A 26,491-nucleotide genomic window follows, 5' to 3' on the forward strand; every position below is an offset into this window, starting at 1 on the left:
ATTGGGAAGAGAGGCCCCTTGGTCTTGCAAACTTTATATGACCCAGCACAAGGCAAGGCCTGGGCCAAGTAGTGGGAGTGGGTGGGTAGGGGAGCAGAGTTGGGGGGAGGGTATAGGAAACTTTCGGGATAGCATTTGAAATGTAAATAAAGAAAATAATAATAATTAAAAAAAATAAGAAAGGAGGAAAAAAAAAAAAAGAACTAGTTCCAATTTTCTGAGACAGTGCCAGATTGGTTTGCAGAGTGGTTATACAAGTTTGCATTCCCACCAGCAATGGAGGAGTGTTTCCCTTACTCCACATCCTTGCCAGCATATGCTGTCACTTTTGTGTTTGATCTTAGCCATTCGGATAGGTTTAAGGTAAAATCAGCAGTTCATTTATTTTCAGATGATGAGATCCTATATGTAATAAATCCTAAATGATATAAAAATATGATATGGCTACAGTAAATTCTTCAAGGTCTTAAGACATAGGATTATTTATAAAAATCCAATTATATGGCACATACTATTAGTAAACAGCTGGAAAATCAAGTTGTGAATGTAATCCTAACAATAACATGAAAAGTACTTGAAAAATTGTGGGAAATGAGTGTATTTTTGAATACATAAGGTATACTTTGTGACTTAAAAAATATTGAGCTAAATTAGAGGCCTGAATAAATGGAGAGGTACTCTGTTTATAGTTTAGGAAATTTCATGTTTTCAGGTAAAAACTCCTTCCAGATTAATCTATGGGTTCAATACCAATCAAAACTCAACTAAGGTATTTTGTAAAAATGGACGTGAGAATTCTGACATTCATATTAACATGCCATGAGCCCAAAACAAAAATAGTTATTGTGTGTAAAAGGCTCTAAAGCTGAATGATTAGTTCATTATATTAATCTTTCTATTTTCCTGCATTCATGGACACATTTCTGAACACACCCCATGTCATATGGGTGCTCAAAATTTTTCATAGTCTATTTTCACAAGAAAGTAAAGAATCATGAAGACTAGAAGGCTGTGTGTCTTAACTGCTACACAATCACACAATCAAAATAGGAAGCATAAGAAAACACTAGCTGATACAACAGTAGGGATGTTTCTTCCACACTTTAAAGAAATGTGTAGTTTGAAAATATCCACGATGATAAATAAATAATAATTCACACATATTAAAATCAAAGAATATCAAATATAAGAGAAATTTCTTTAAAATATATAGAAATAAATTGTATTTTATACAGATAAACAAGAATCAAATTTATGACAGTTTTCTATGGTAATACTTAGTTCAAGATGAAAACAATAATATTTTATTCTATTTTAAAACTAGAGCTTTAAAAAAACCCTATTTAAAGATAACATAGCCTCTAAGACTTACCAAACAAAACCCCACATTGAAAACAGTTTAAGGTCAAATATACTTATGAAAAGAAAGAAATCTTGGAATGATTGCAAACATTTTAAAAAACAAATATCATTATATAAACTGGTAAAGCTGTACTAATGGAGCTAAGATCAAAGAAGCAAAAAAAGTACATATACACATTAAACAAGTTTTTAAATTCTTTTTTAAAAAAAGCATACCAATGAAGATCACTGATCTTATAGAAGTTATGTTAAGCATCAACAAAGTAAGTTAAAAATAATTCATGAATTTTCATGTTAAAAATATTCTACTAAGCAATTATTCACATAAGGAAGAAATGATAATAAAGAGGTGGTGGTAGAGAGAGAGAGACTGGAGAGACGGGGAAGTTTGTGTGAGGGAAAGTGTGTAGGGGAGGGTGAGTTTTATCTAAAATTACCTTAAGCATATTGTCTAAATCGGATCACTTTAGAGACCAGGGAGGCAGGACTTAAACCCTTGTCTATGCCATTCCAAATTTTATGTTCTTTCCATCAAGCAAGCATTACAAGGAAGACTACCAACAATGCCCTGACCCTGTCCACTCCTTTGATTTGGTAATTAAGATGAAAAAAAGCCTAAACCTGAGAGGTGATTTCTCTGGTTTTCCTTGATTTTCTGAGTATCTGTGAAATAAATGTCTTTCTTTTTCATGTAAAAGAACGCTTCTTATGATAGAAATAAACTAAGGCATTATCTTTTCCATCCTTTCCTAGAACTCCTTAGAAGACACTGAAGACGGTGCTGACTTAGTGTCCGCCAGGTTTTCTGCAAATACCCACAGTCTGGCAAGTGGCTTGTCAACTGTAAGCATTCTCACAGAATCTTTCTTTCTCTTGTTCGTTCCCAGTGCCTTTTCAAAAGAGATGGTAAGGTGTGATCATATGTCCAATCTATTGTAGATTCTGGCTTGCCCTATGCCCTCATACCAACTTACACTCTATTTTGATTCCTGAATTCTCCCTTCTTTTTCCATGATCTTCACACAGCTTTGGAACTGGCTTCATTCCCATTTTATAAAGAACTGGATAAGAGGAGTTTGAAGACTCCCAGCTCAAAGAATTAAATGGTGTAAGAGATAGAAAAACTAATTACCATGATATTGACAGTTGCATGAGCCATTTGGGTACTCCTATAAACATACTCAATTGTTTCATAAATATCCAAAGAAATTCTTAAATCTCTTCATTTTCCAGTCATCTCAAGTCTACAGATTTTTCCAGTTATGTTGATAAATTTCCCTCCTACCATTCCCTCAGCACCGCAATTCTCTCTACAATACTGTCAACCTTATTACTACAACACGCACCTACTCAGCTTTCCATCCTACTCAAAATACAAAACAAGCAAGCAAGCAAGCAAGCAAGCAAACAAAAACCTCTCCAGAGCATTCCACTGTCTGCAGGGAAAACTCTGCTCTTACCTTGTCTTTAACTGTGCATTCCTTTGCTGCTCAGATTTCTATGCGCTAATACGCTTTCTCTTTTGCTCATTGGATGGCATCCTTAAAGAACTCCCAAGCAGGATCTGATAGGAAGAGGAGCTACCTAAATGTGCCTGATGCCGATTCAGACACTGTGAGTTTTCACCTTTGTCATTTCCCTCTTCCCAACTGTATTACACACGTTCCATGATTTGGCAAATATGGTTGGATGAGAAGTTTCATCTATTTTCTGACTTGTACCAAGCCAGATACTCCCTTTGAAAGGGATTCATGAGCTAACGTGTCTGCAGGATTCTAGTTTATTAAATGTAATGATCTGAGTACTAGGCAAAAGACATGTCCTAAAAGGCAGTAAGCATCCCCATTTTTAATCATAGCCATGTCTTGATAAAAAGGGGTTGTTAGTAGTAAAATTGTCATAACTATTTTAGATCCTCCAGAATCTCAGATTTTGTAACTTCTTAAATATTTTTTCTAATCCTAGGGACCCTACATTCATCTCTGATCATGTAGCTACAGAGGGATGGGGTGTAATGAGAAAGTCAGTTGTAGTAGGAGACAGTGAGCTGTGATCTATAGGACATTTCACTAGAAACCCAGAGCTTTCCTCCATAGCCTACTACTGCTAACAAATTAGTGAACCAGAGTTTCTCCTTGTGTAATACGGCTCAGGGTAATTCATAACACTATTAAGATTTGAAACATGGCATGGTCTATGTAAAAGCTTGGACCCCAAACTTTCTCAATTTATAGAGCTCCTAATGTTTCTGTTATTCTCTCATGTAACTCCTAGGTTAAAACTAATGTCTGGTTTCCCAAAAACTTAATAATCTCTTTTGAACTTAATAACCATTTGAAAACAATAATTCAGGTAAACATTTTATTCTGTTCTTAAGTTGTTCTGCTACTTACTACTATTAGGATCAGTGTACCTGCTGAGTACTGTACAGTATGCCAGATCTTAGAATCTCAACAGCTATTGCCATGTTCACTTGCCATTCAACACTGATATTTTGTTTCTACCTTTTGAGCTTGGTTCATTGTGTTTGAGAAAACTCAACAACCTTCTGGCTCTGTCTCCTAAGTTCTCAGATGATGGACATGTTCCACCACTCCTGGAATGAATATGTGTGTGTGTGTGTGTGTGTGTGTGTGTGTGTCTGTGTGTCTGTGTTTCAGATTGAAGAAATTGTTAAAAGCTCAGCATATCACAAATGGGATTCCATTAGAAAAATAACATTAATAATGACACCACAAACTGCTAGTTAGTACCTTGCCTCCTCTGTATAGTGTCTAATGGATGCTGTGTTTCCCTTTCAAATCTTCAATGATATGCCCTTGAATTTACAGTGGTACCCTGGGATAGAAGCACACATAAGTTGGGTCCTTAAGTCCTAAATATCTGTAACAATATTAAAATGTCAGACTATCCCAGACTTAATCTTCATTTAAAAATGATCCTCAGGTAATTTATTATGTAGTTAAAGCTTAAAATTCATGTTGCATTATTTTGAGAATAGGAAAAACAAATTCGGTTACTTATTGGCTAAGAAATAGCTTGTGTGCAATTTTAGAATTCTTGGATTATTCTTACCTTTGACTTCAGCTTAAAAGAGATTATGAGCCAAGTCAGATACATCCTGTTCCTTGAAGAAATACATCATATTTGAAATACAAAATCCTTCTTTTTTTCTTTCTTTTTCTTTTTTTTTCGAGACAGGGTTTCTCTGTATAGCCTTGGCTGTCCTGGAACTCACTCTGTAGACCAGGCTGGCCTTGAACTCAGAAATCCACCTGCCTCTGCCTCCCACGAGCTGGGATTAAAGGCGTGAGCCACCACCGCCCGGCTACAAAATCCTTCTTAAACAATAACAATAAAATCCATTCATAAACAGGTAGAAAGACACATAGTAAGATAAATAGATAGAAAGATCCATAGATACGTTCATATATCCACACATGATTTATACATTCATATATCCAGATATGATATATGATAGATAGATGTTCCATAGATAGCTTTCATGCCTACATACCTATCTTTTAAAACAAATCCCAACTCTCAGCTATTTGTACTGCTAAGGTCCTTGCTTCACTGTGGTGAAAGAAAAGTTATGAAACTACTACACCATTCACAATTGTTACTGTTCTTTTGTGTCCATCATGTTACTAAGATAGTCTTTGTTTCTAGCACTGAATAATAATGCTACATTGATTTAAAATTTGCATCTCATGTTACAAATATCCTGACAAAAATCTTTACTCATCCTTATAAGATTTTTTTATGTTTTTGATTAATTGAGGTACTTTAAATTTTTGGTGCTATATTTTGCTCATTACTATTCCATGGAATATCAAAGCAATGAGTCATGGACTATCTATTAGCCACACAGCTACAAAGTTAGCCTTGTGAGTATAGGATGTCCTGCCACACCTTTGTTAAGGTTGCAGATGTGGTTCCTCCAGGAGTGACAACGTACACCATGTGAGTGTAGAGAAAGACACTTTTCTGTTGACTCATAATAAGGAGTGGGCTCTTCTTTTTCCTGATCATTAAATTCTAGATATTTAAGTAGATTGCACTTGAGTCTAGCAGCAAAAGGCAGATAGTGACAGGGATAAAGAAACAAGATTATATTAGAAATCACTAAATGACTCCATACTCACTACAAGACATAAAAGATTTCAGCTAACCCAAAGGAGATGCTTCCTCTTTCAGCAAACCTCCTGCCTCCTTTACTAATGGATCTAGATGGGGTATTCTTCTTGGGTTAGAATTTTATGTACCTCCAGCCAAACAAGCAAAGCTAGTGACCTGCTTTCTTCCCTCGCTTTTGACTCCCCTGCTAGCTACATAGAACAGCAATTAGAATTGATTAATGGGGGTGGATTCGGTGACTAGAGCCTTAGAGTAGCACTGAGCCACTTCTGTCATCTTCTATTTTTCCAGACTAGCCTTAACAGCATGATGAGTGTTTACAGTGAAACAGGAGACTATGGCAACGTGAAAGTGACTGGTGAGATTCTTCTCCACATCAGCTACTGCTACAAAACCGGAGGTCTATACATTTTTGTCAAGAGCTGCAGAAACCTGGCCACAGGAGATGAAAAGAAACAGAGGACAGATGCGTAAGCACAAAGGATGCCCCTCTACTGTCTCTAGAATTGCCTTCTCTGACTGCATGCTCACTTCCTTTTCAGAAGAGGTGAAAGATTCCCTTCAATTAAGAACTCTTCTGAAGTATAAGAATAATGTTTGTATCTTTGGCTACTTGATTTGAAAGAAGCCATGACATGATTCAGGAGTAACAAACATTTAGCTTGCACAGAGGACACTCTTGGTGAAAGCAAGCTGGATTTTTTTTTTAAAAAATGCATGTAATATATTAATTACATTCTTTCCCCTCCTAAACTTCCCAGGTCCCCCCTGTGAACTTCATGTTCTTATTCTCTCTCAGAAAAAAGAAAACACACACACACACACACACACACACACACACACACACACGGAGTTGCTCAATTACTCCTGAGTATGAGGCCTCCTTTGGAGTATATTTGGTTATACCCAGTGTCACTGCATTGAAGAAAGCCATTTTCTCTCTCCCAGAATCTATCAAGTATGAATAGCTTCTCAGTTACTGGTGTGTCTGCTTTCTTCACTTCCTAGTGTCTAGATGTTAAATGGCTCAGTGACAAATATAATTATATTTGTCCAGCATGGAAAGGAACCATCTGAAATTCTACCACATGTGCTTCAGAACTCTGGTATAATGTTTCAATCTTCTGCATGTCTCTGTCTACTCTGATGTCCCTGTCCTAAGAGGCTTCTAAAAGCACAAGCCAAGGTCCTGGGTTGAACTGTAAATTTGTCATTTTCCTTTTCTTCCTTTTAATTGTTTCCTTTCATTCACTCATTCCAGTGGTCTCGACCCTGACATTAGAAGATAGAACTGGTAATGAAGAGAAATATATCCCCTAGAAAAGGTTGGGAGACTACTGATGTTAGCAGATTCCATTTATGGAGTAGAACAATACTGCAGCTCCTCTTGTGTTTTGTGGGTTAAGTATTGTTACTATGCCATGTTTTACACTTGACAAAACAAATACATAACAGTGTAAAAACCCAAGACCATCAAAAGGAATGATGCATGGGTGATCCCACAGAACTTTGCTTGATGCCAAAGCCTGTTCTCTACCAATATTCATCACTGTTCCTTTCTTATCGAAAGCTCAGCATTATATGATATTCTATTGTACAAACTAAAGTCTCTTCATTTCCATCTCTTTTATCCACTTACCCATTCCCTTTTCTAACTGAAATCCTGGAATATTTCCAGCAGAGTGTGTTTTCAAATGATGATTTTTATCTTTTGTTATTTACAGTTATGTCAAGTCATACCTTCTTCCAGACAAATCCCGAAACAACAAGCGTAAGACCAAAATCAGGACAGGTACCAATCCAGAATTCAACGAAACATTAAAGGTAAATAAATGCTAACATAGGAACATGTTAAGTAGAACCTCAGTGATTTAGAATTAACTACACTCAAGAAGGTTGGGACAGGAATATTGTTAAGAGTTCAAGGCTAGCCTGAGATAGCATAGTGACATTTAAGCAAGCCTGGCCTATAAAATGAGACAATCCTAGACTGAGACCATCCCTTATATCAAAATATAAACAAGCCAAAAAGTAAAGAATAACTAAATGTACCATTTCAAAACGCATGCGTGTGTGTGTGTGTGTGTGTGTGTGTGTGTGTGTGTGTGTGTGTGTTTTAGAAAACTAGAATTTGAATGGTATTAGATTTCCTAGAAGTTTTTGGAAAAGAAAAAGTAAAGTATTCCTGCTTGTTTCACCCTCTGCTGCAGCTGTGGTTGTACCCTAAGTTGAAATGATCCATTAAAATTACAAATTACATCTAAGCAGTATATCTTGTAACAAAAAAAGGTTGCACATTTGAGAAATCTGCTTTCCTGGTGTCTTAAAGGGACACTGTCACTTTGTATGCATTCATTGCACTGCTAACCAGGGTTATGTACTATACCTCCTGTTCCTCACTAGGATCTCTGAGTGTGGCTAAATAGAAATATGTGGTCAATGAACAACATTAGTAATGTAAGGTCAGATTTTAGAAGTCTCAGAAAACAGCTAGGTTAAAGACCTTAGGTTCTAAATTCTAAAGAAATTCTTATTTCTTATGGGTAGCCACAAACAACCACTTCTCTCACTCTGAATCTGTCTTGCCTGGTGAGACAGACAAAAGAAGGATAAAATGTGTTGCTAATCATGGAAAAATGTATGGGCTTACACCCAGAATAAAGGCTTCAGCGTCTATCGCAGTGTGGGTTAGTTATAGAAGAAAGCCAGTAGTCTACATGCATCAGTAGAAACATGTGCAGAAGCAGGGGCTAGTATTCAAACAAATCAAATGAAGATGAACACAGGCTGAGTGTGAAACCAGTGGTCATGATAGGAGAGCAAAAATGAGCCCAAGCAGAATATATAAACACAGTGACAGAGAAATGCAGGGAGCAAAGCATCAAAGTCAAACTGCTAGTAACAGATGGGACAGGAATATGTACCAAACCAAGCTCAGAAATCAGTCAGTCTGAAGTATGACCCAGATGAATATACAGAACAACAGATGGCAGGATGTGTGCTCATGTCCCTGGTTAATATTCTTCTGGGGGAAAAAAGCAAGCCCATAATACCTACTTTCTGATCAACCTTTGTATAGTTTTTTTTTTAAAACTTCTACACTTACACTGGGCTCTATGAAGCTTAGGCTACAAATTTCCCATGCCAATACTTTTCCAGATTTAAGGATTTTTATTATGAAAAAGAAATTTGGAGTATTTTTATATTAAACCTGGAGCTACAAGGTAGACATGAGAAAAACAAAAATAAACAGGTAAAATTGGAAAGAGGTTTCTTTATCACGTAACACGTTCCTGTTTTCTCTGAAGTTTGCTGACCCCTACAATAAATCATATAAATAAATATAAATAATATACAATAATATATAAATATATTTATACATACATATTTCTTAACTAGGTATAGCCTAGGGTTTTTTGCAGCATACCTTCAATTGTAGGAAAAATAAAATAGCTTTTTCTTCATATTGCTAATGCCTGTGGTCTGAAAATTAATGAAGCAAATTTCAGCCTGCTCTACAATTAGACCCCTGCTTGCAGAGTGTGATATTTTTTTCAATCTCATTTGTAGTATACTATCAGCCACACCCAGCTGGAAACAAGAACCCTGCAGCTCTCAGTCTGGCACTATGATCGGTTTGGACGCAACAGTTTCCTGGGAGAGGTGGAGATTGCTTTTGACTCATGGAACTTTGAAAATCCGTGTGATGAGTGGTTTGTGCTTCAGCCCAAGGTAGGAATTACTTCCAGCTATACAATTAGACAAATTTGAGCCAAACTAATATACCAGGCCTGAAGAAGCTAAAGCTTCTAAATTTTGAGAAATAATCTGAAAAGATTATTAAATTTTTGATAGATATTATAAATCCATTATTTTAGAAGCTCTTCATAGATTCATGCTTTATAATGTAAGAAGACATGTAATCATACATGAGTGAGTTTTACTACTGAAGTTCATTTATCCACTGGAGAATTCCACAAATTGCTCAAAGGAACACACTATATGATCCCATTAGAACAAGGAAGTATTTGTCTTTATGCCATCAAAAACAAATTCATAGAGCATGACCAATCTCAAAATATTATCTCTCTTTCTCATTCTTTATAATTTACAGCATAAACAGGAATAGTTTCCTTGACTCATATGAGAAAATGATGACTATATAAAATATTTTTAGTTTGGGCATTCATAAAATGGCAATATAGTCTAGCATGTTCAACCCTAGAACAACAATGGCTTGGATTCATTACAAGCAACTAAATTTTCTTCACATTTACAGTCATTTACAGTGAGAAGGAAAATGCAAAAGTTATATTTGTGCTGCCTGTTATCATTCCTTAAATGTAGTGACAAGAAAGGAAGGAAGGAAGGAAGGAAGGAAGGAAGGAAGGAAGGAAGGAAGGAAAGAAGGAAGGAAGGAAGGAAGGAAGGAAGGAAAGAAGGAAGGAAGGAAGGAAGGAAGGAAGGAAGGAAGGAAGGAAAGAAGGAAGGAAGGAAGGAAGGAAGGAAGGAAAAGAAAAGAAAAGAAAAGAAAAGAAAAGAAAAGAAGAAAGGAAGGAAGGAAGGAAAGAAGGAAGGAAGGAAGGAAGGAAGGAAGGAAAAGAAAAGAAAAGAAAAGAAAAGAAAAGAAAAGAAAAGAAGAAAAGAAAAGAAAGGAAAAGAAAAAAGAAAAGGAGAGAAAAAAGAAAAGGAGAGAAAAGAAAAAGAAAAAACATTTGGTAAAAACTGAACTGAAATTATCATTGGTTTGCTTATAGCTGCAAAAATGCCTATGTGATCTTTGGAAAGTTATTTCCTAAACTTTGGTATTCTCATTTGTAACATAGCCACTAGTGTGGTAGCTGTTGCTCCAGCTCAGAGATCTGGGGTATCTGAAGTGCTTTTCCCTCTCAGAGAGCTTACATTGGGTTTGAATAAGCATTTTCTGTAAGTCTGTCAGCATTCTATTAGGCACACTGGAAGTTGGCAATAAAAAGCTTGGGGGTACTTGCATTGATTAGTAGCTTGGTCCAGATTGGCACATCTTAACTAGACCTTGCAGTCCCTTGACTTTTCTAGTCTTCTTTGACTTCAATTTCAGGGTTCACAAATTGTTGACATCCTTTCCTAGCTCCACACATGCTGAACCTGTACATTATTAGCTACAAGTAGCTGATGACTCTCTACTCTGTATATACAGTCCAGAAATAGAGACCATTTCCTTCCTCTTCCAACAGTCAAAACAATACCTTTGGCCTATACCTGGATCATTTAAGTCTAATTATATTATCCTTTTCCCTAATGACTCACTGGTGAGATAGTCATTAGACTCACCAGTGAGATAACATGCATTGTTTAGGACAAAAACATTTGCAACATATTCTGGTCCTAATGGTAAGATTGTCACAAATGAAATCAGACCCAGTAAATAGTACTAATGGAAAAGTAAATAGCACTAGAGAGAATACTCAAGGGAAGTTCCCCATATCACCATCAGTGGTAGCAGTCAGTACTAACTAACCCATTAGGTGAGTTCTCCCAATTTTATATATGAAGAAGCTGAGACTTAGAAATTAAATTCAACTTGCTGGTTGAGTTAAACTACTGGCCTTAAAGTTGGTGGAAATAAGTTATAAACATCTTAGGAGTTATATTTGGCCTGTATGAACTAAAGTTTAATTTTTTAAAAAATATTACATAATAGTAAGCACATGGCTGAAATGAATGTGATAGAGGAGGAAGACATCATAAAGTTTTTCTGATATTTTTATGTATGGGAACTATTTGGTCATTTACAATTGAGCATTTGTAACTTAATGCAAAGTTTTAGCATAAAACTGTTGGCAGACTTAGCATTTGGCATGGCTTGAATCATTTTTATATAGTATTATTACAAGTAACAATCTCAGTTACTTTTGCTCTGCCAGTATCATAGACAAGAAGAAACTATTCAAGCACTGTTTTTTTGTTTTGTTTTGTTTTATTATATATATAGCTGTTGTATCATTTTGGTGTTTAACAGAAGCAAATGGCAGAAGCATGTAACTCTAGTATGGCTCTCATGTAGGTCATGGATATTGGGACCATTATTTTATAAATGTTGTAGTTTGTAAATAGACAAACTTAAAGAATCGCTGATCCTCAGGTACAAAAGTGTTATAAATCTTACATGGACCCAAGGAATCTAGACTTTTCTGCTCCAGTCAATAACTAGCATTACAGCTTCTGATTCAGCTTACATATCAAAATTTCTTACTGCTTTACAATTGTGCTGTATACCTAATGGATATCTGAGAAGCTTATGTGCTAATGATAATTCTATGGAACCCTTCTAGTGAATAGTAATGGCAGTTTCATTTCTCTGGCTTTTTTTTTTTTTATTATTGTTAGAGAACACAGAGTTGCCCTATCATTTCCCACAGTGACTGCTTGTGGACGTTGTACATCGTGGTGCGCACTAGGCTCCGCACCACGATGTACAACGTCCACAAGCAGGATGATATCCTCCAAATACATCCATTTGCCCAAGAATTTCATAAATTCATTGTTTTTTATGGCTGAGTAGTACTCCATTGTGTAAATGTACCACAGTTTCTGTATCCATTCCTCTATTGAGGGACATCTGGGTTCTTTCCAGCTTCTGGCTATTATAAATAAGGCTGCTATGAACATAGTGGAGCCTGTGTCCTTATTACCAGTTGGAAGATCTTCTGGGTATATGCCCAGAAGAGGTATAGCAGGATCCTCCGGTAGTACTATGTCTAATTTTCTGAGGAACCGCCAGACTGATTTCCAGAGTGGTTGAACAAGCTTGCAATCCCACCAGCAATGGAGGAGTGTTCCTATTTCTCCACAACCTCGCATTCTCCATTTGATCACATACAGAAGTAATCATAACATGCAAATGAGTTAGGAATCTTCCTTCTCCTCTATTCTGGTTATTCTTAGATTTGGTCTTTTCATTGTTTCCTGAATTTCTTGGATGGTTTTCATCAGGAATTTTTTATGTTTTGAATTTTCTTTGATAGTTTTGTCAATCTCTTCGACCGTATCTTCTCTACACCTGAGATTCTCTCTTCTATCTCTTGTATTCTGTTGGTGATATTGACATCTGGAATTCCTGACCTCTTTCCTAGGTTTTCCATTTCCAGGTTTGCCTCCATTTTTATTCTCTTTATTATTTCTACTTCTACTTTTAGTCTTAGATTGCTTTATTCATTTCCTTCACCTTTTCCCCTGTGTTTCCTGTATTTCTCTTAGTGAATCATTGATATCCCCCTTAAAGGACTCTATTATCTTCATAAGATAGAATTTTAGGACAGATATCTGGTTTTCAGGTCTGTTGGTGTATTCAGGGATGCTGTGGTGGGATTCCCACATATTTTGGCTTCTGTTGCTTATTGTCTTGTGCTTGCCTTTCACCATCTGGTGTTTGTTGGTCTGGGTAACTGTATGGAGTATGCCTCTTTTGTCCCTGGGTTGCTTCAGGCCTCTGGTAGGCCTGGGGCCCTGGCTATATCAGACCACTGGTGAGACCTTCCAACTGGGAGCTCTTCACAGGGCAGAGAAGCTGCTGGTCTTATGCCCTTGTAGCAGTAGATCTCCTGGGAGGCCTTCAGACTGTTGGGTCTTCAGTGGAGCAGTCAAGGTATTATCTAACTGCCCTGAGTGCAGCAGATCCGCAACTGCTATGTGTGCGGCCATTCCTCAACTGCTCTGAGTACAGAGGGTCTTCCAGGATGAATCAGGATGTGGTATCTTCACTGGAGCAGATCAACTTGGAGCCTGCCCCAGAAGCAAGGCCCTGGCAGAAGAAGTAGAAGGGCCCCAGTTCATTTTTTAATATTTCCTGCAACAACTCTCTACACACTGGAGCTGACCCTGTGCCCAGCTCTCCATATCCACATTTCTCCCAGATAGAACTGGTCTCCCAGGAGTGTTGACCAACAGGGTTATAAGAGCAAGTCATAGACAGAGAAAGCAAGACCAGCTAACACCAGTGATAACTAGATGGCAAGAAGGAAGAGCAAGAAGAGAAGAAAAAGAAACCAAGGTTAATTGGAACCACCAGAACCCATTTCTCCCACCACAGCAATCCCTGGAAACCACAAGACACTGGAAAAACAGGACTCTGATTTAAAATCACATCTCATGATGATAGAGGACTTTAAGAAGAACATAAATAACTCCCTTAAAGAAATACAGGAGAACACAGGTAACATAAAGAAGAAACACGAACAACTATTAAAGAATTACAGCAAAACATACACACACACACACACACACACACACACACCAAAACCATCCAGGATCTAAAAATGGAAATGAAACAATAAAGAAATCACAAAGGGAGACAACCCTAGAGATAGAAAANCNAGGAAAGAGATCAGGAGACATAGATGCAAGCATCACCAACAGAATACAAGAGATACAAGAGAGAATCTCAGGGGTAGAAGATACCATGGAAAACATTGAAAAAACAATCGAACAAACCCAAAAGAAGAGAACCATACAAACATAATTTCACCTCTAACAACAAAAGTAACAGGAGGCAACAATCACCATTCCTTAATATCTCTTGGCATAAACAGACTCTATGGAGTCTGCCTCCTTGTCCCTGGGTTGCTTCAAGTTTCAGGTAGGCCTGTGGCCTTGGCTGTATCAGATCACTGGTGAGACCTTCCAACTGGGGGCTCTTCACAGGGCAGAGAAGCTGCGGATCTTATGCCCTTGCTGCAGTAGATCTCCTTGGAGGCCTTCAGACTGTTGGATCTGTATGGAGTACATATGGTTTTGATAAAAAAGACAAAGACTAATGTACTGGATATGTAAACAGGACCCAGCATTTTGCTGCATACAGGAAATGCACCTCAGTGACAAAGATAGACACTACCTCAGAGTAAAGGGCTTGAAAACAATTTTCTAAACAAATGGTCCCAAGAAACAAGCTGGTGTAGACATTCTAATTTGAATAAAATCTACTTTCAACCAAAAGTTATCAAAACATAAAAGGAAGGACACTTCATACACATCAAAGGAAAAAGCCACCAAGATGAACTCTCAATTCTTAACATCTATGCTCCAAATGCAAGGCCACCCACAGTCATAAAAGAAACATTACTAAAACTCAAAGCACACATTGCACATCACACAATAATAGTGGGAGACTTCAACACCCCACTGTCATTAATGGACAGATCATGGAAACAGAAACTAAACAGAGACACAGTGAAATTAACAGAAGTTATGAATCAAATGAATTTAACAGATATGTATAGGATATTTCAGCCTAAAACAAAATAATATACCTTCTTCTCAGTATAACATGGTACCTTTTCAAAAACTGACCATATAATCAGTCACAAAACAGGCCTCAACAAATACAAGATGATTGAAATAATCCCACACATCATATAAGATCACTACAGACTAAGGCTGGGGTCAGTAGCAAGAAAAACAGCAGAAAGCCCACATACACAAGGAAGCTGAACAATGCCCTACTCAATGATAATGTGGTCAAGGAAGAAAGAAAGAAATAAATTAAAGACTTTTTAGAATTTAATGAAAATGAAGACACAACATACCCAAACTTATGGGACATAATGAAAGCAATACTAAAAGCCAGACTCATAGCTCTGAATGCCTCCAAAAAGAAACTAGCAACTTAACAGCACATCTGAAAGCTCTAGAACAAAAAGAAGCAAATTCAGCCAAGAAGAATAGATAACAGGAAATATCAAACTCTGGGCTAAAATTAACCAAGTAGAAACAAAAACAACTATACAAAGAATCAACGAAACCAGGAACTTGTTCTTTGAGAAAATTAACAAGATAGATAAACCCTTAGCCAGAATAACCAGAGGGCACAGAGACAATATCCAAACTAACAAAATCCTAAATAAAAAGGAGAGATAACAACAGAATGGAGGAAATTAAAAAAAATCATCAGATCCTATTACAAAATTCTATTCTCAACAAAACTAGAAAATGTGGATGAAATGGACAATTTTTCTAGGCAGATACAAAATACCAATGTTAAACTGGAATCAGTTGAACCATCTAAATAGTTCCATGACCCTTAAAGAAATAGAAGTAGTCATTAAAAAAATCTCCCAATCAAAAAATCCCAGGATCACTTGGGTTTAATGCAGAATTCTGAGACCTTTGAAGAAGACCTAATACCAATACTGCTCAAACTATTCCACAAAATACATACAGAAGGAACACTACCCCAACTGTTCACTGTTATGCTGATACCAAAACCATACAAAGACCCCACAAAGTAATTGTACTTCAGACCAATTTCCCTTATGAGTATTAATGCAAAAATATTCAATAAAATTCTCACAAACTGAATCCAAGAACATATCAAAATGGTTATTCACCATGATCAAGTAGGGTTCATTCCAGGGATGCAGATATGGTTCAATACAGAAATCCACCAACATAATCTACTACATAACAAAACTCAAAGAAAAAAAAAAACATGGTCATTTCACTAGATGCAGAGAAAGCATTTGACAAAATTCAACATACCTTCTTTTTTAATTTTTTATTATTATTTTCTTTATTTACATTTCAAATGCTATCCCAAAAGTTCCCTATACCCCTCCACCCCTGCTCCCCTACCCACCCACTCCCACTACTTGGCCCAGGTGTTCCCTTGTGCTGTGTCATATAATGTTTGCAAGACCAAGGGGCCTCTCTTCCCAATGATGGCTGATTAAGCCATCTTCTGCTACATATGCAGCTAGAGACACAAGCTCAGGGGGTACTGGTTAGTTCATATTGTTGTTCCACCTATAGGGTTGCAGCCCCCTTCAGCTCCTTGGGTACTTTCTCTAGCTCCTGCATTGGGGACCCTGTGTTCCATCCAATAGCTGGCTAACATACCTTCATTTTAAAAGTTGGAAAGATCAGGAATTCAAGACCCATACACAAACATAGCAAAAACAACATACATATAAGCAGTAGCCAACATCAAACTAAATGGAGAGAAACTTAAGCAATCTCACTAAAATCAGGGACTAGACAAGGCTATCAGATCTCTCCCTATCTATTCAATATAGTACTCAAAGTTCTAGCTAGAGTAATTAGAAAACAAAGGGTCAAAGGGATACAAATTGGAAAGATAGAAATTAAAATATCACTATTTGCAAATGATATAATACTATACTTAAGTGACTCCAAAAATTCCACCATAGAACTCCTAAACCTGATAATCAACTTCAGCAAAGTCTCTGGATATAAAATTAACTCAAACAAATCAGTAGCCTTCTTCTACTCATAGAATAATTGGGTTGAGAAAGAAATTAGGGAAATAAGATACTTCATAATAGTCATAAATATAAAATATCTTTGTGTGACCATAATCAAACAAAAGAAAGATCTATATGACAAGAAGTTCAAGTCTCTGAAGAAAGAAATCAAAAACAAAACAAAACAAAACAAAAACTTCAAAACATGGAAAGGTCTCCCATGCTCATGGATCATCAGGACAACATAGTCAAAACAGCCATCTTGATGAAAGCAATCTACAGACTCAATGCAATCCCCATCAAAAGTCTATCTAATTCTACATAGAGTTAGAAAAAGCAATTTTCAAATTCACTTGAAATAACAACAACAACAAAAAAACCAGGTTAGCAAAAAATTTTCTCAACAATAAAAAAACATCTGGGGGAATCAACATGATAAAAATTGCAATGGTGTCGATACAGTGAGAGACTGGGTAATCAATGGAACCAAATTGAAGACCAAAAAAATGAACCCACACACCTATGGTCACTTGATCTTTGCTAAAACTATCCAGTGGGAAAAACGACAGTATAGTCAACAAATGGTGCTGGTTCAACTGGCAATCAACATGTAGAAGAATACAAATTGATCCACTCATATCTCCCTGTACAAAACTCAAGTGTCAGTGAATCAAGGACCTCCACATAAAATCAGAGACACTGAATGTAATAGGAAAGAAAGTGGGGAAAATTCTTGAACACATGGGTATAAAGAAAAAGTTCTTGAACAGAATACCAATGGCTTGTGCTGTAAGATCAAGAATCAAATGTGTCCTCATAAAATTGCAAGGCTTCTGTAAGGCAAAGGACACTGTCAATAAGACGAAAAGTCAATCAAGAGATTGGGAAATGATCTTTACCAATCCTACATCTGATAGAGGGCTAATATCCAATATATACAAAGAAATCAATAAGTTAGACTCCAGAGAACCAAATAACCCTATTAAAAATGGGATACAGAGATAAACAAAGAATTCTCAACTGAGGAATTCTGAATGGCTGAGAAGCACCTAAAAAAAATGTTCAACATCCTTAGTCATCAGAGAAATGCAAATCAAAATGAGATTTCACCTCACGCCAGTCATAATGGCTAAGACCAAAAACTCAGGTGAAATCAAATGCTGGCAAGGTTGTGAAGAAAGAGGAACACTCCTCCATTGCTGGTAGGATTACAAGTTGGTACAACCACTCTGGAAATCAGTTTGACAGTTCCTCAGAAAATTGGACATAGTATTACCTAAGGATCCAGCAATATCAGTCCTGGGCTTATACCCAGAAGATGCTCCAACATGTAATATGGACACATGCTCTACTATGTTCATAGCAACTATATTTATAATGGCCAGAAGCTGGAAAGAACACATATGTCCTTCAACAGAGGAATGAATATAGAAAATGTGATACATTTACACAATGGAGTACTACTCAACTACTAATTCAATGAGTTCATGAAATTCACAGGCAAATGGATGGATCTAGAAAATATAATTCTGAGTGAGGTAACTCATTCGCCAAAGACCACACATGATATATAATCACTGATATGTGCATATTAAGGAAAGAGTGTAGAATACCCAAGATACAACTCATGGACCACATGAAGCTCAAGAGGAAGGAAGACCAAAGAGTGGATTCTTCAGCCCTACTAAGAAAGGGGAACAAAATTATCAATAAAGTAGAGGATGGGAGGGACTTTGGAGGAAGAGAAGAAGGGGAAGAAAATGGAGGCAGAATCAGGTATGGGAGGAGATGGAGAAGATATACAGAGGGTCAAGAAATTGAACAGGGATGGGTAGCAATGGGGGATGGGAAACTGGGGTAGTAACCAGAAATTCCCAGATGCCAGGAAAGCAAGAACTTCCCAGGACTCAATGGGGATGACATTAGCTGAAATACCCCACAAAGGGGAGGGAGAACCTTTCAAGAATACAGAGGTCAGGCATGGCTCTCTGGTTGAGGGACGGGGCCATCCACCTGTCTCCAAAATTTTTACCCAGAACTGTTCCCGTCTAAAGGAAATACTGGGGCAAAGGGTGGAGCAGAGACGAAGGAAAGGCTGTCCAGAGACTGACTGCCCTACCTGGAGATCAATCCAACATGCAGACACCAAACCCAGACTCTCTTGTATATGCCAAGAAGTGCTTGCTGACAGGAGCCTGATATAACTGTCTCCTGAGAAGCTCTGCCAGTGCATGACCAATACAGGTGTGGAGGACCACACTCAAACATTGGACTGAGCACAAGGACCCCAATGGAGGAGTTAGGGGAAGGACTGAAGGAGCTGAAGGGGCCTTAACTTGCATCAATGGGAGGGGAAGCCCTTGGCCCTGTGAAAGCTTGATGCTCCAGTGGAGAGGAATCCTAGGGTGGTGAGGCTGGAGTGGGTAGTTGGGTGGGGGAATACCTTCATAGAATCAGGGTAAGGGGGTGGGTGGGATAGGGGGTTTTCACGGGGGAAACTGATAAAGGGGATAACATTTGAAATGTAAATAAATAAAAGAAAAAGAATATTTGTAATCTGAAAAAAGGTAATCACAAATAATTCTGATAGAAAAGCTACCTCTTTGGTTTTATCTTCAGTGTTTATATAACAAAGAGCGATAAGAGGCAATTTTAAACCAAATAAACTGCAGTTTGTTTCCTGAAAGTAAGATTACTTTCCAAAGCACATTAATGAAGAAATACATTAGCTGAGGTAAAACTTATACAAGTTCTTTGTAGGCCATGAGTTTGGCATGATTAAAGCCTTCATTTATAGTTCACTTATGAAAGTGTAGAAAACACACAACCAGAATAACAATGTAGTTAGGTGTAACATGGTTAATTCTATGTAAATTACTTACAAGATAATTTCCATTTCAAAATAAATGTTAATTAGAACTCATATGACTCTCCATCTCTTCTGGACACTTAAAGTATCTATACCTGCCTCCATGTGAACAGACATAGAGATATGTGACTAAGTGTAACCCACTTCTCTTACCAGAAATAAGATCTGAACTGCTGTCCTAAATCATTCATTGATGTTTCAGTGCTCTGCACCTTTTCTTCCTTTGTGTTTGGAGGGCTTACCTGAAATGGAGGGATAAAAACATTTAAAAACAACTGCAGCACGAGCCAACCTGCCCTTACTAGTTTTACCACAGAGAGTATGGTCAGTGTTGACTCTGATTCTGTTTGTTTGTTTGTTTGTTTGTTTCTGAGAGGACACAGTTATGGAACTCTATACATGTTATACATTGAGTTTTAAATCTCATTAGCTCTGAAGATCAAATCTTTACCAATAGAATCACTTAAACTACTTACAGATTTCAAAATAACCATTAAATAAACATGGTTTGCCTTTGTCACTGAAGCATGACTCAACTGGCCTTATTACAGTGAGGATGGTCAGTACCTCCTATGTTTCTTTCTTCTTAATAGCACAGCCATAGAATTATGTACATGTTTGACTTTGGGCAACCAAATCTTACTAGTTGCTTATAAACTATACCTATAATTTTATTTTATTCAAGCACATTGATTTACTGTTCTCTTTAGCTCACCTACACCTTTACAATTTTAGAAAAAAAATTAATTTGTTTAAAAAAGTTAACGACTAAGCCACATACAAGTCACCTTTCCTAGGAATTTTAGTTCTTCCCTATACCACCACTATGCCAACCATAAAACATGTTCAAACCCACAATACCAGTCCCAGATGTGTGGCCATAAACTCTCTTCTTTTATAAACTCCCTTTGACCTCACTCTAGATCAAGTTTGGAATGAACTTTTCCCTGATCCAATTAAAGAATTTATCAATCAGCTTTACCTGAACTAGTCCAGGCAGGTCTCACATATCCTTCACTGGTCAATGCAAATGAAGGCTTGTTTTTCAACCAATCACAACACTCAGTTTAAACCAGACCCTTGTTATGCAATGATGATCTCTGTATGTACCAATCACAGCATTCTCCGTTTGATCACATACATAAATAATCATTCAATGTAAATGAAGGGTTGTAGTTTGACCAATCACAACACTCAGTTTAAACCAGTCACAATGGAATGGTATGCAAATGAAGGTCTGCAAATGCACCAATCCGAACATTTTCCATTTGATCACATACAGAAGTTATCAGTCAATGCAAATGAAGGGTTGTTTTAGCAACAATCAAAATACTCATTATAAACTTGTCACAGCAGCCTTGCTATGCGAATGAATGTCTATATATATACCATTCAGAGCATTTTTCATTTGATAACATACAGAAGTAAGCATTCAATGCAAATAAAGACTTGCATTTGGACCAATCCCAGCACTTATTTTTATATCTTTCACTATGGCATTTATATGCAAATGAATGTCTGTGTATGCACCAATCACAGGGATCTTCATTTGATCATTGTCAGAACTAATCATTCAATGCAAATGATGTCTTCTATTTGGACCAATCAGAACACTCACATTAATCACAGCACAATGGCCTTGCTATGCAAATGAATGTCTGTATATGCACCAACTACAGCATTTTATGTTTGATCACATATAGAAGTAAGCATTCAATGAAAATGAAGGCTTCTGTTTGAACCAATCACAACACACACATGAGTCCAGACCCAAAGGAATTGCTTTGCAAATGATGTTCTCTGTATGCAACAATCAAAACATTCCTTACTTCATCACATACAGAATATATCAGTCAATGCAAATAAAGTCTTGTATTTTGACCAGTCAGAACACTCACTTTAAACCTGTCACAATGGCCTTGCTATCTACAAGGTCTGTGAACACACCAATCACAGCATTCTATATTTGATCACATATAAAAGTAAGCATTCAATGCAAATAATGTCTTGAAAAACCAAAAAATAAAATAAATAAATAAATAAATAAATAAATAAATAAATAAATAAATAGGGGCTGGTGAGATGGCTCAGTGGGTAAGAGCACCCGACTGCTCTTCCAAAGGTCCTGAGTTCAAATCCCAGCAACCACATGGTGGCTCACAACAATCTGTAAGGAGATCTGACTCCCTCTTCTGGAGTGTCTGAAGACAGCTACAGTGTACTTACATATAATAAATAAATAAAATATTTTAAAATAAATAAATAAATAAATAAATAAAGACTTGTATTTGAACCAATCACAATACTTACAGTAATCTAGACACAATGGCCTTGCTAAGCAAATGATGGTCTCTCTATCCACCAATCACAGCATTCTCAATTTGATCACATATAGAAGTAATCATTCAATGCAAATGAAGGCTTTATTTTGGACCAATCAGAACAGTCACTTTAAAACTGTCACAATTACCTTGCTATTCAAATGAATGTCTGTGTATGCATCAATCACAGCATTTCACATACCATCACACAAAGTAAGTATTCAATGCAATGATGGCTTCTATTTGGACCAATCACAACACTCACATTAATCCAGAAACAAAGGCCTTGCTTTGTAAATTAATGTTTGTAAATGAACTAATCACAGCATTCTCCATTTGATCACATACTGAAGGAAGCATTCATTGCAAATAAAGGTCCCTATTTGAACCAATCACAATACTCACTTTAAACTAATTACAATGACTTTTGTATGTAAAAGGTGGCCTCTGTATGTATCAATCCCAGTGTTCTTCATTTGATCATATACAGAAGTAATCATTCGATGCAAATGCAAGATCAATCCAAAGAATGTTTTGTACCAGTTAAAACCAAGCCTCTTATGCAAATGAAGGCTTACATTTAAATCAATGAATGTACTTATTCTTAGCCAAGTAACAATAGTCTTACTGTGTTTGCACTAATCACAGAATTTTTTATTTTATCACTGTCAGAAGTTACTATTTTATGCAAATGAAGGCTTACATTTGAACCAATAATAGCTCTCACTTTTAAACCACTCATAAGTGCAGTACTATGAGTAATTCACTTTGGGCAAATGAAGGAATGAACTTGCACCAATCACAGTATTATCTTTTTTACCACTATCTGAAGTAAGTATATTATTCAAATAAAGGCTTATATTTGAACCAATCATAGCCCTCACTTTTAAACCACACATAAGAATCCTATTATGGCAAAGAAGAATTGTGTTTTCCCAAATAATACTATTCTCTTTTTTATCACTATCTGATATGTGTATTTTATGCAAAGGAAGGCTTGTGTTTGGACCAATCATAAATGCCTTCTTTGCAAATGAACGATCATATTTTCACCAATTACAATGACATTTACTTTTAAAGATGATGTAGGCATCTTATTCAAATGAAGGTTTGTCTTGGGACTAATCAAACAAGTGTTAAAGACCTTGCATGTTTTGCAAATGAAGGCTTATGCTTAAACCAATCAACACATTTATTTTAGCCTTACCATGCAAATGGAGGACTTTGTTTGCACAATTCACAACATTGTTTACTTTTATTGCTAACAAAGGCATCTTATTCCTATGTGAGCTTGTACTAGACCAATAAAAATTGATTGTTATACTTAAGCTTCTTGTGTAAATGATTGCTTATGTTTAAACCAATCAAAGCACTTATTTTTAGCCAAATCACAATAATATTTCTACACAAATGAAGGACTGTGTTTTCACCAATCAGAGCCATTCTACTTCTAGTGTCAGAACTAAGCATATTATGCAAATGAAGTCTTGTGTATGGACCAATCACACTATTCACCTTTAATTCCGTCATAATAGCCTTACTATGCAAATGAAGGATTGTGTATGCACCAATTACAAAATTGTTTACCTTTACTAATGACATAAGTATCTTATTCAAATGAAGGTTTGTGTTTAGACCAATCCAAAGAATGTTTTGTACCAGTTAAAAGCAAATGTCTTATGCAAATGAAGGTTTATGTTTAAACCAATTAACACATTTACTTGTAGCCAAGTCACAATAGCGTTACAATGCAAATGAAGGACTACATATGCACCAGTCATAGTATTCTCCATTTAATCACTGTCAGAACTAAGCATTGTATTTAAATGAAGAGTTGTATTTGGGCCAATCATGGCCACATAAATTAGAAATAACTTTGCATTCAAATATTTGTTTCCCTAAAGTATTTAACCTCATTTCTATTGTGACAGCTGTCTTTGTGCACAAATCAAAGTATATATTATTAAATAATATACTTATTGATACCTATTGGTTTATATACTTACCACCACAAATGTGCCTGCCATTAAAAACCTTAGAGATTTGTACAGCTAACTCTTTGTGAGTATGGCTTTATCAGAGGAAAATACATTTTCTTTGTAGAGATGATTCTGCTCATTAATCTAGTGAATTTGAAATGTGTATAGTTTAACACAGCTTCCAAACTCCATTTGAACAGGGTCTTGAATGGTTTTGCATCTCCAAAGTCTTATAAAGGTTGTCTATGGAAAAAGTAAGCAGTATGGAAGTGATAGCAGGATTACTTAAAACTGAGTTAAAGTCTACTATACTTTTCTGAGCAGAAATTAGCTGGATAATAAAAATGATGCTATGGATATACCCCAATATATATGTTCAGACGCCAAAAGGACTCTACATTTATGTTACAAAATGCACTGTTTTTTTTTTTTTTTTTTGTCAACAAGCTAGGGTCATCTGAAAAGAGGGAATTTTGTTGAATAATGGTTTATATGGGTGGGGGACACATGACAAGCAGTTCTACCCCTCACAGGCAGTCTTGAGTTGCTCTTTTAACAAGATGATATACAGTATTCTTACTTACTTTTACTTATCTCTTCTTGGCAAGGTGGACTTGGCTCCTGATTTTAGTCTTCAATACAAAGGAGAGCTAACCATTGTTTTGCGTTATATTCCTCCAGAGGAGAACCTTATATTCCCAGTAGGACAACCTCAAGGTAGGGTAAAAATCAATATCCTTGATCAGTAACATTCTCTTTATACAACCATGTAAATAGACTTTAGTGTTACTTGCCCAATGCAACAATTAAATAGAGTTGGAGTAACTGTCTTTTGGAAGTTAAGTACATACTATAATGTTTTTGGAGAAGAGAATTACATGATGAAAAGCCATACTTAGAAACCAGCCCTGATGGGGAGACTCATTACTCATCAGTTCAAAAGATACATTTTTGCCAAAGTAGAAAAGATCTCTTAGGTGAGGGAAGGGGTTTCTAGGAAGCTGCTCTATGGACTCATTCACAGCTACTCAGAGAGTATAAAGTAAAGAAAAATATCTGTCATCAAACACAAAAAACAAAGGGAAAGTCCCGATGAGATCAATTTGAATTTTTTTTTCCTCCTTCCATTAACATCTTAGGCAGCTATCTTTATCTTGCTACTCATGGTCACTTTCCTCAGTCTTTCCCTGTGAAAGTAACTCATCTCATGGTCTAAGTTTTCTTATGTCAAATGAGCGGTGTCTGTAGTACTTTGTGTTGGGTTGAATGAAGCCTTATGGTCTTTACCCCATCCATTTTGGCAGTGCCGAGAGGTCAGCCTTGAAAACAGGTAAGTAACATTATTCAGACTGATCAGGTTATAGAAAGGAATATATGTATGTGTATATAGACATATGCATGTAATAACACTCAATGAAAAAAGAGACCGTGAATTTGAAAGAGAGCAAGAAGGGATGTATGGGAGAGTTTGGATAAAGGAAAGGGCAGGATGAAATGATGTAATTATAATTTTAGAAATAAAAGAATACTATTAAAAACAATGTTGTGAAGATTAAATTGGTTCATGTAAGGTATTTCAAAGAGTATTAAATAAAGTTACATCGTGGTTACTGTTCATATTGAACCTATTACATCAGAATACGTATGGGAAGTGAAAAAGATTTCTCCCAAGATCAAAATTTAACTGAATCTAGTGCTGACCTTGCCTGAAGCTGGCAATTTATAAAATGGAAGTTATAGATTATTCCCTTTATAAGTTAGTTTGATACAGCAAAGTCATAGAAATGTCTCTCTGTGTCTGGCTTTCACCATAGCTCTTTCTTAGTAAGAATGTGATGGTAGACCAGGAAGGATCTTTTTCATTCCATTCCTTTAGAAGCTTTACAGGACTGTGGTTAAATTTCTCAAAAAGAAAATAAATAAAAATTAAAGAGAGGCAATGACTTTATGAGTGAAATATATTATGGGGGTACTGGAAGGAATTGGAGGAGGAGAGTACTGGTAGATATAACCAAGAAATATTGTATACATATATGAAATTTTCAAACTTTAAATTTTTATTTATTTAATTTATATTTAAATTCATTTAAATTAAGTTTAAATTAAAAATAAAATTATTTACTTGTTTTAATTTATGTCTTTATTTTTCAGTATAGATAAAAATGAAAGACTTATGCAGAAGTCTATTAGGATAGAAGCTTTCATAAATATTTATATATTATATATATTGTTTATATATAATAACAAAAAGCTTGATTGTCAGAAAAGAAAGTAATTATTTGTAGATGCCCTTTATAAATTGTGAAGTAGAATCTCTAACCTCCTCCACCTCTTCTTTCATGGCTCGTGCAGAAAAGAAGATCTTTAAAAAGGGAAAGAAGAAAGAGTCACCCGCCATTTCTGGGGGAATACTTGAAGTGTTCATCAAAGAAGCAAAGAATCTGACAGCAGTCAAATCAGGAGGCACTTCTGACAGCTTCGTCAAGGGGTAATTTTGTTTTAGCTCATCTCAGATAACACTCACTGGTGTTGAGGGGAACCATGAGCCACCAGACAATGGTATTTGTGAAAGGCCCACACTCT

General features: G+C 36.3%; 1 protein-coding gene across 1 annotated transcript in view; it reads left to right on the forward strand.

Annotated features, from left to right (window-relative positions):
* The window catches only part of Sytl5 (synaptotagmin like 5), a 90,863-nt gene that overhangs the window by 58,256 nt on the left and 6,116 nt on the right, over positions 1-26,491 (forward strand). The window contains exons 9-15 of the mRNA XM_021188426.2: positions 2,116-2,205; positions 2,911-2,976; positions 5,794-5,972; positions 7,227-7,326; positions 9,073-9,234; positions 24,517-24,625; positions 26,261-26,396. Of these exons, the coding sequence (XP_021044085.1) occupies positions 2,116-2,205; positions 2,911-2,976; positions 5,794-5,972; positions 7,227-7,326; positions 9,073-9,234; positions 24,517-24,625; positions 26,261-26,396 (842 nt within the window). The remainder of the gene's footprint in view (positions 1-2,115; positions 2,206-2,910; positions 2,977-5,793; positions 5,973-7,226; positions 7,327-9,072; positions 9,235-24,516; positions 24,626-26,260; positions 26,397-26,491) is intronic.

Source organism: Mus pahari, chromosome X, assembly GCF_900095145.1.
Source record: "Mus pahari chromosome X, PAHARI_EIJ_v1.1, whole genome shotgun sequence".
Classification (NCBI taxonomy): Eukaryota; Metazoa; Chordata; class Mammalia; order Rodentia; family Muridae; genus Mus; species Mus pahari.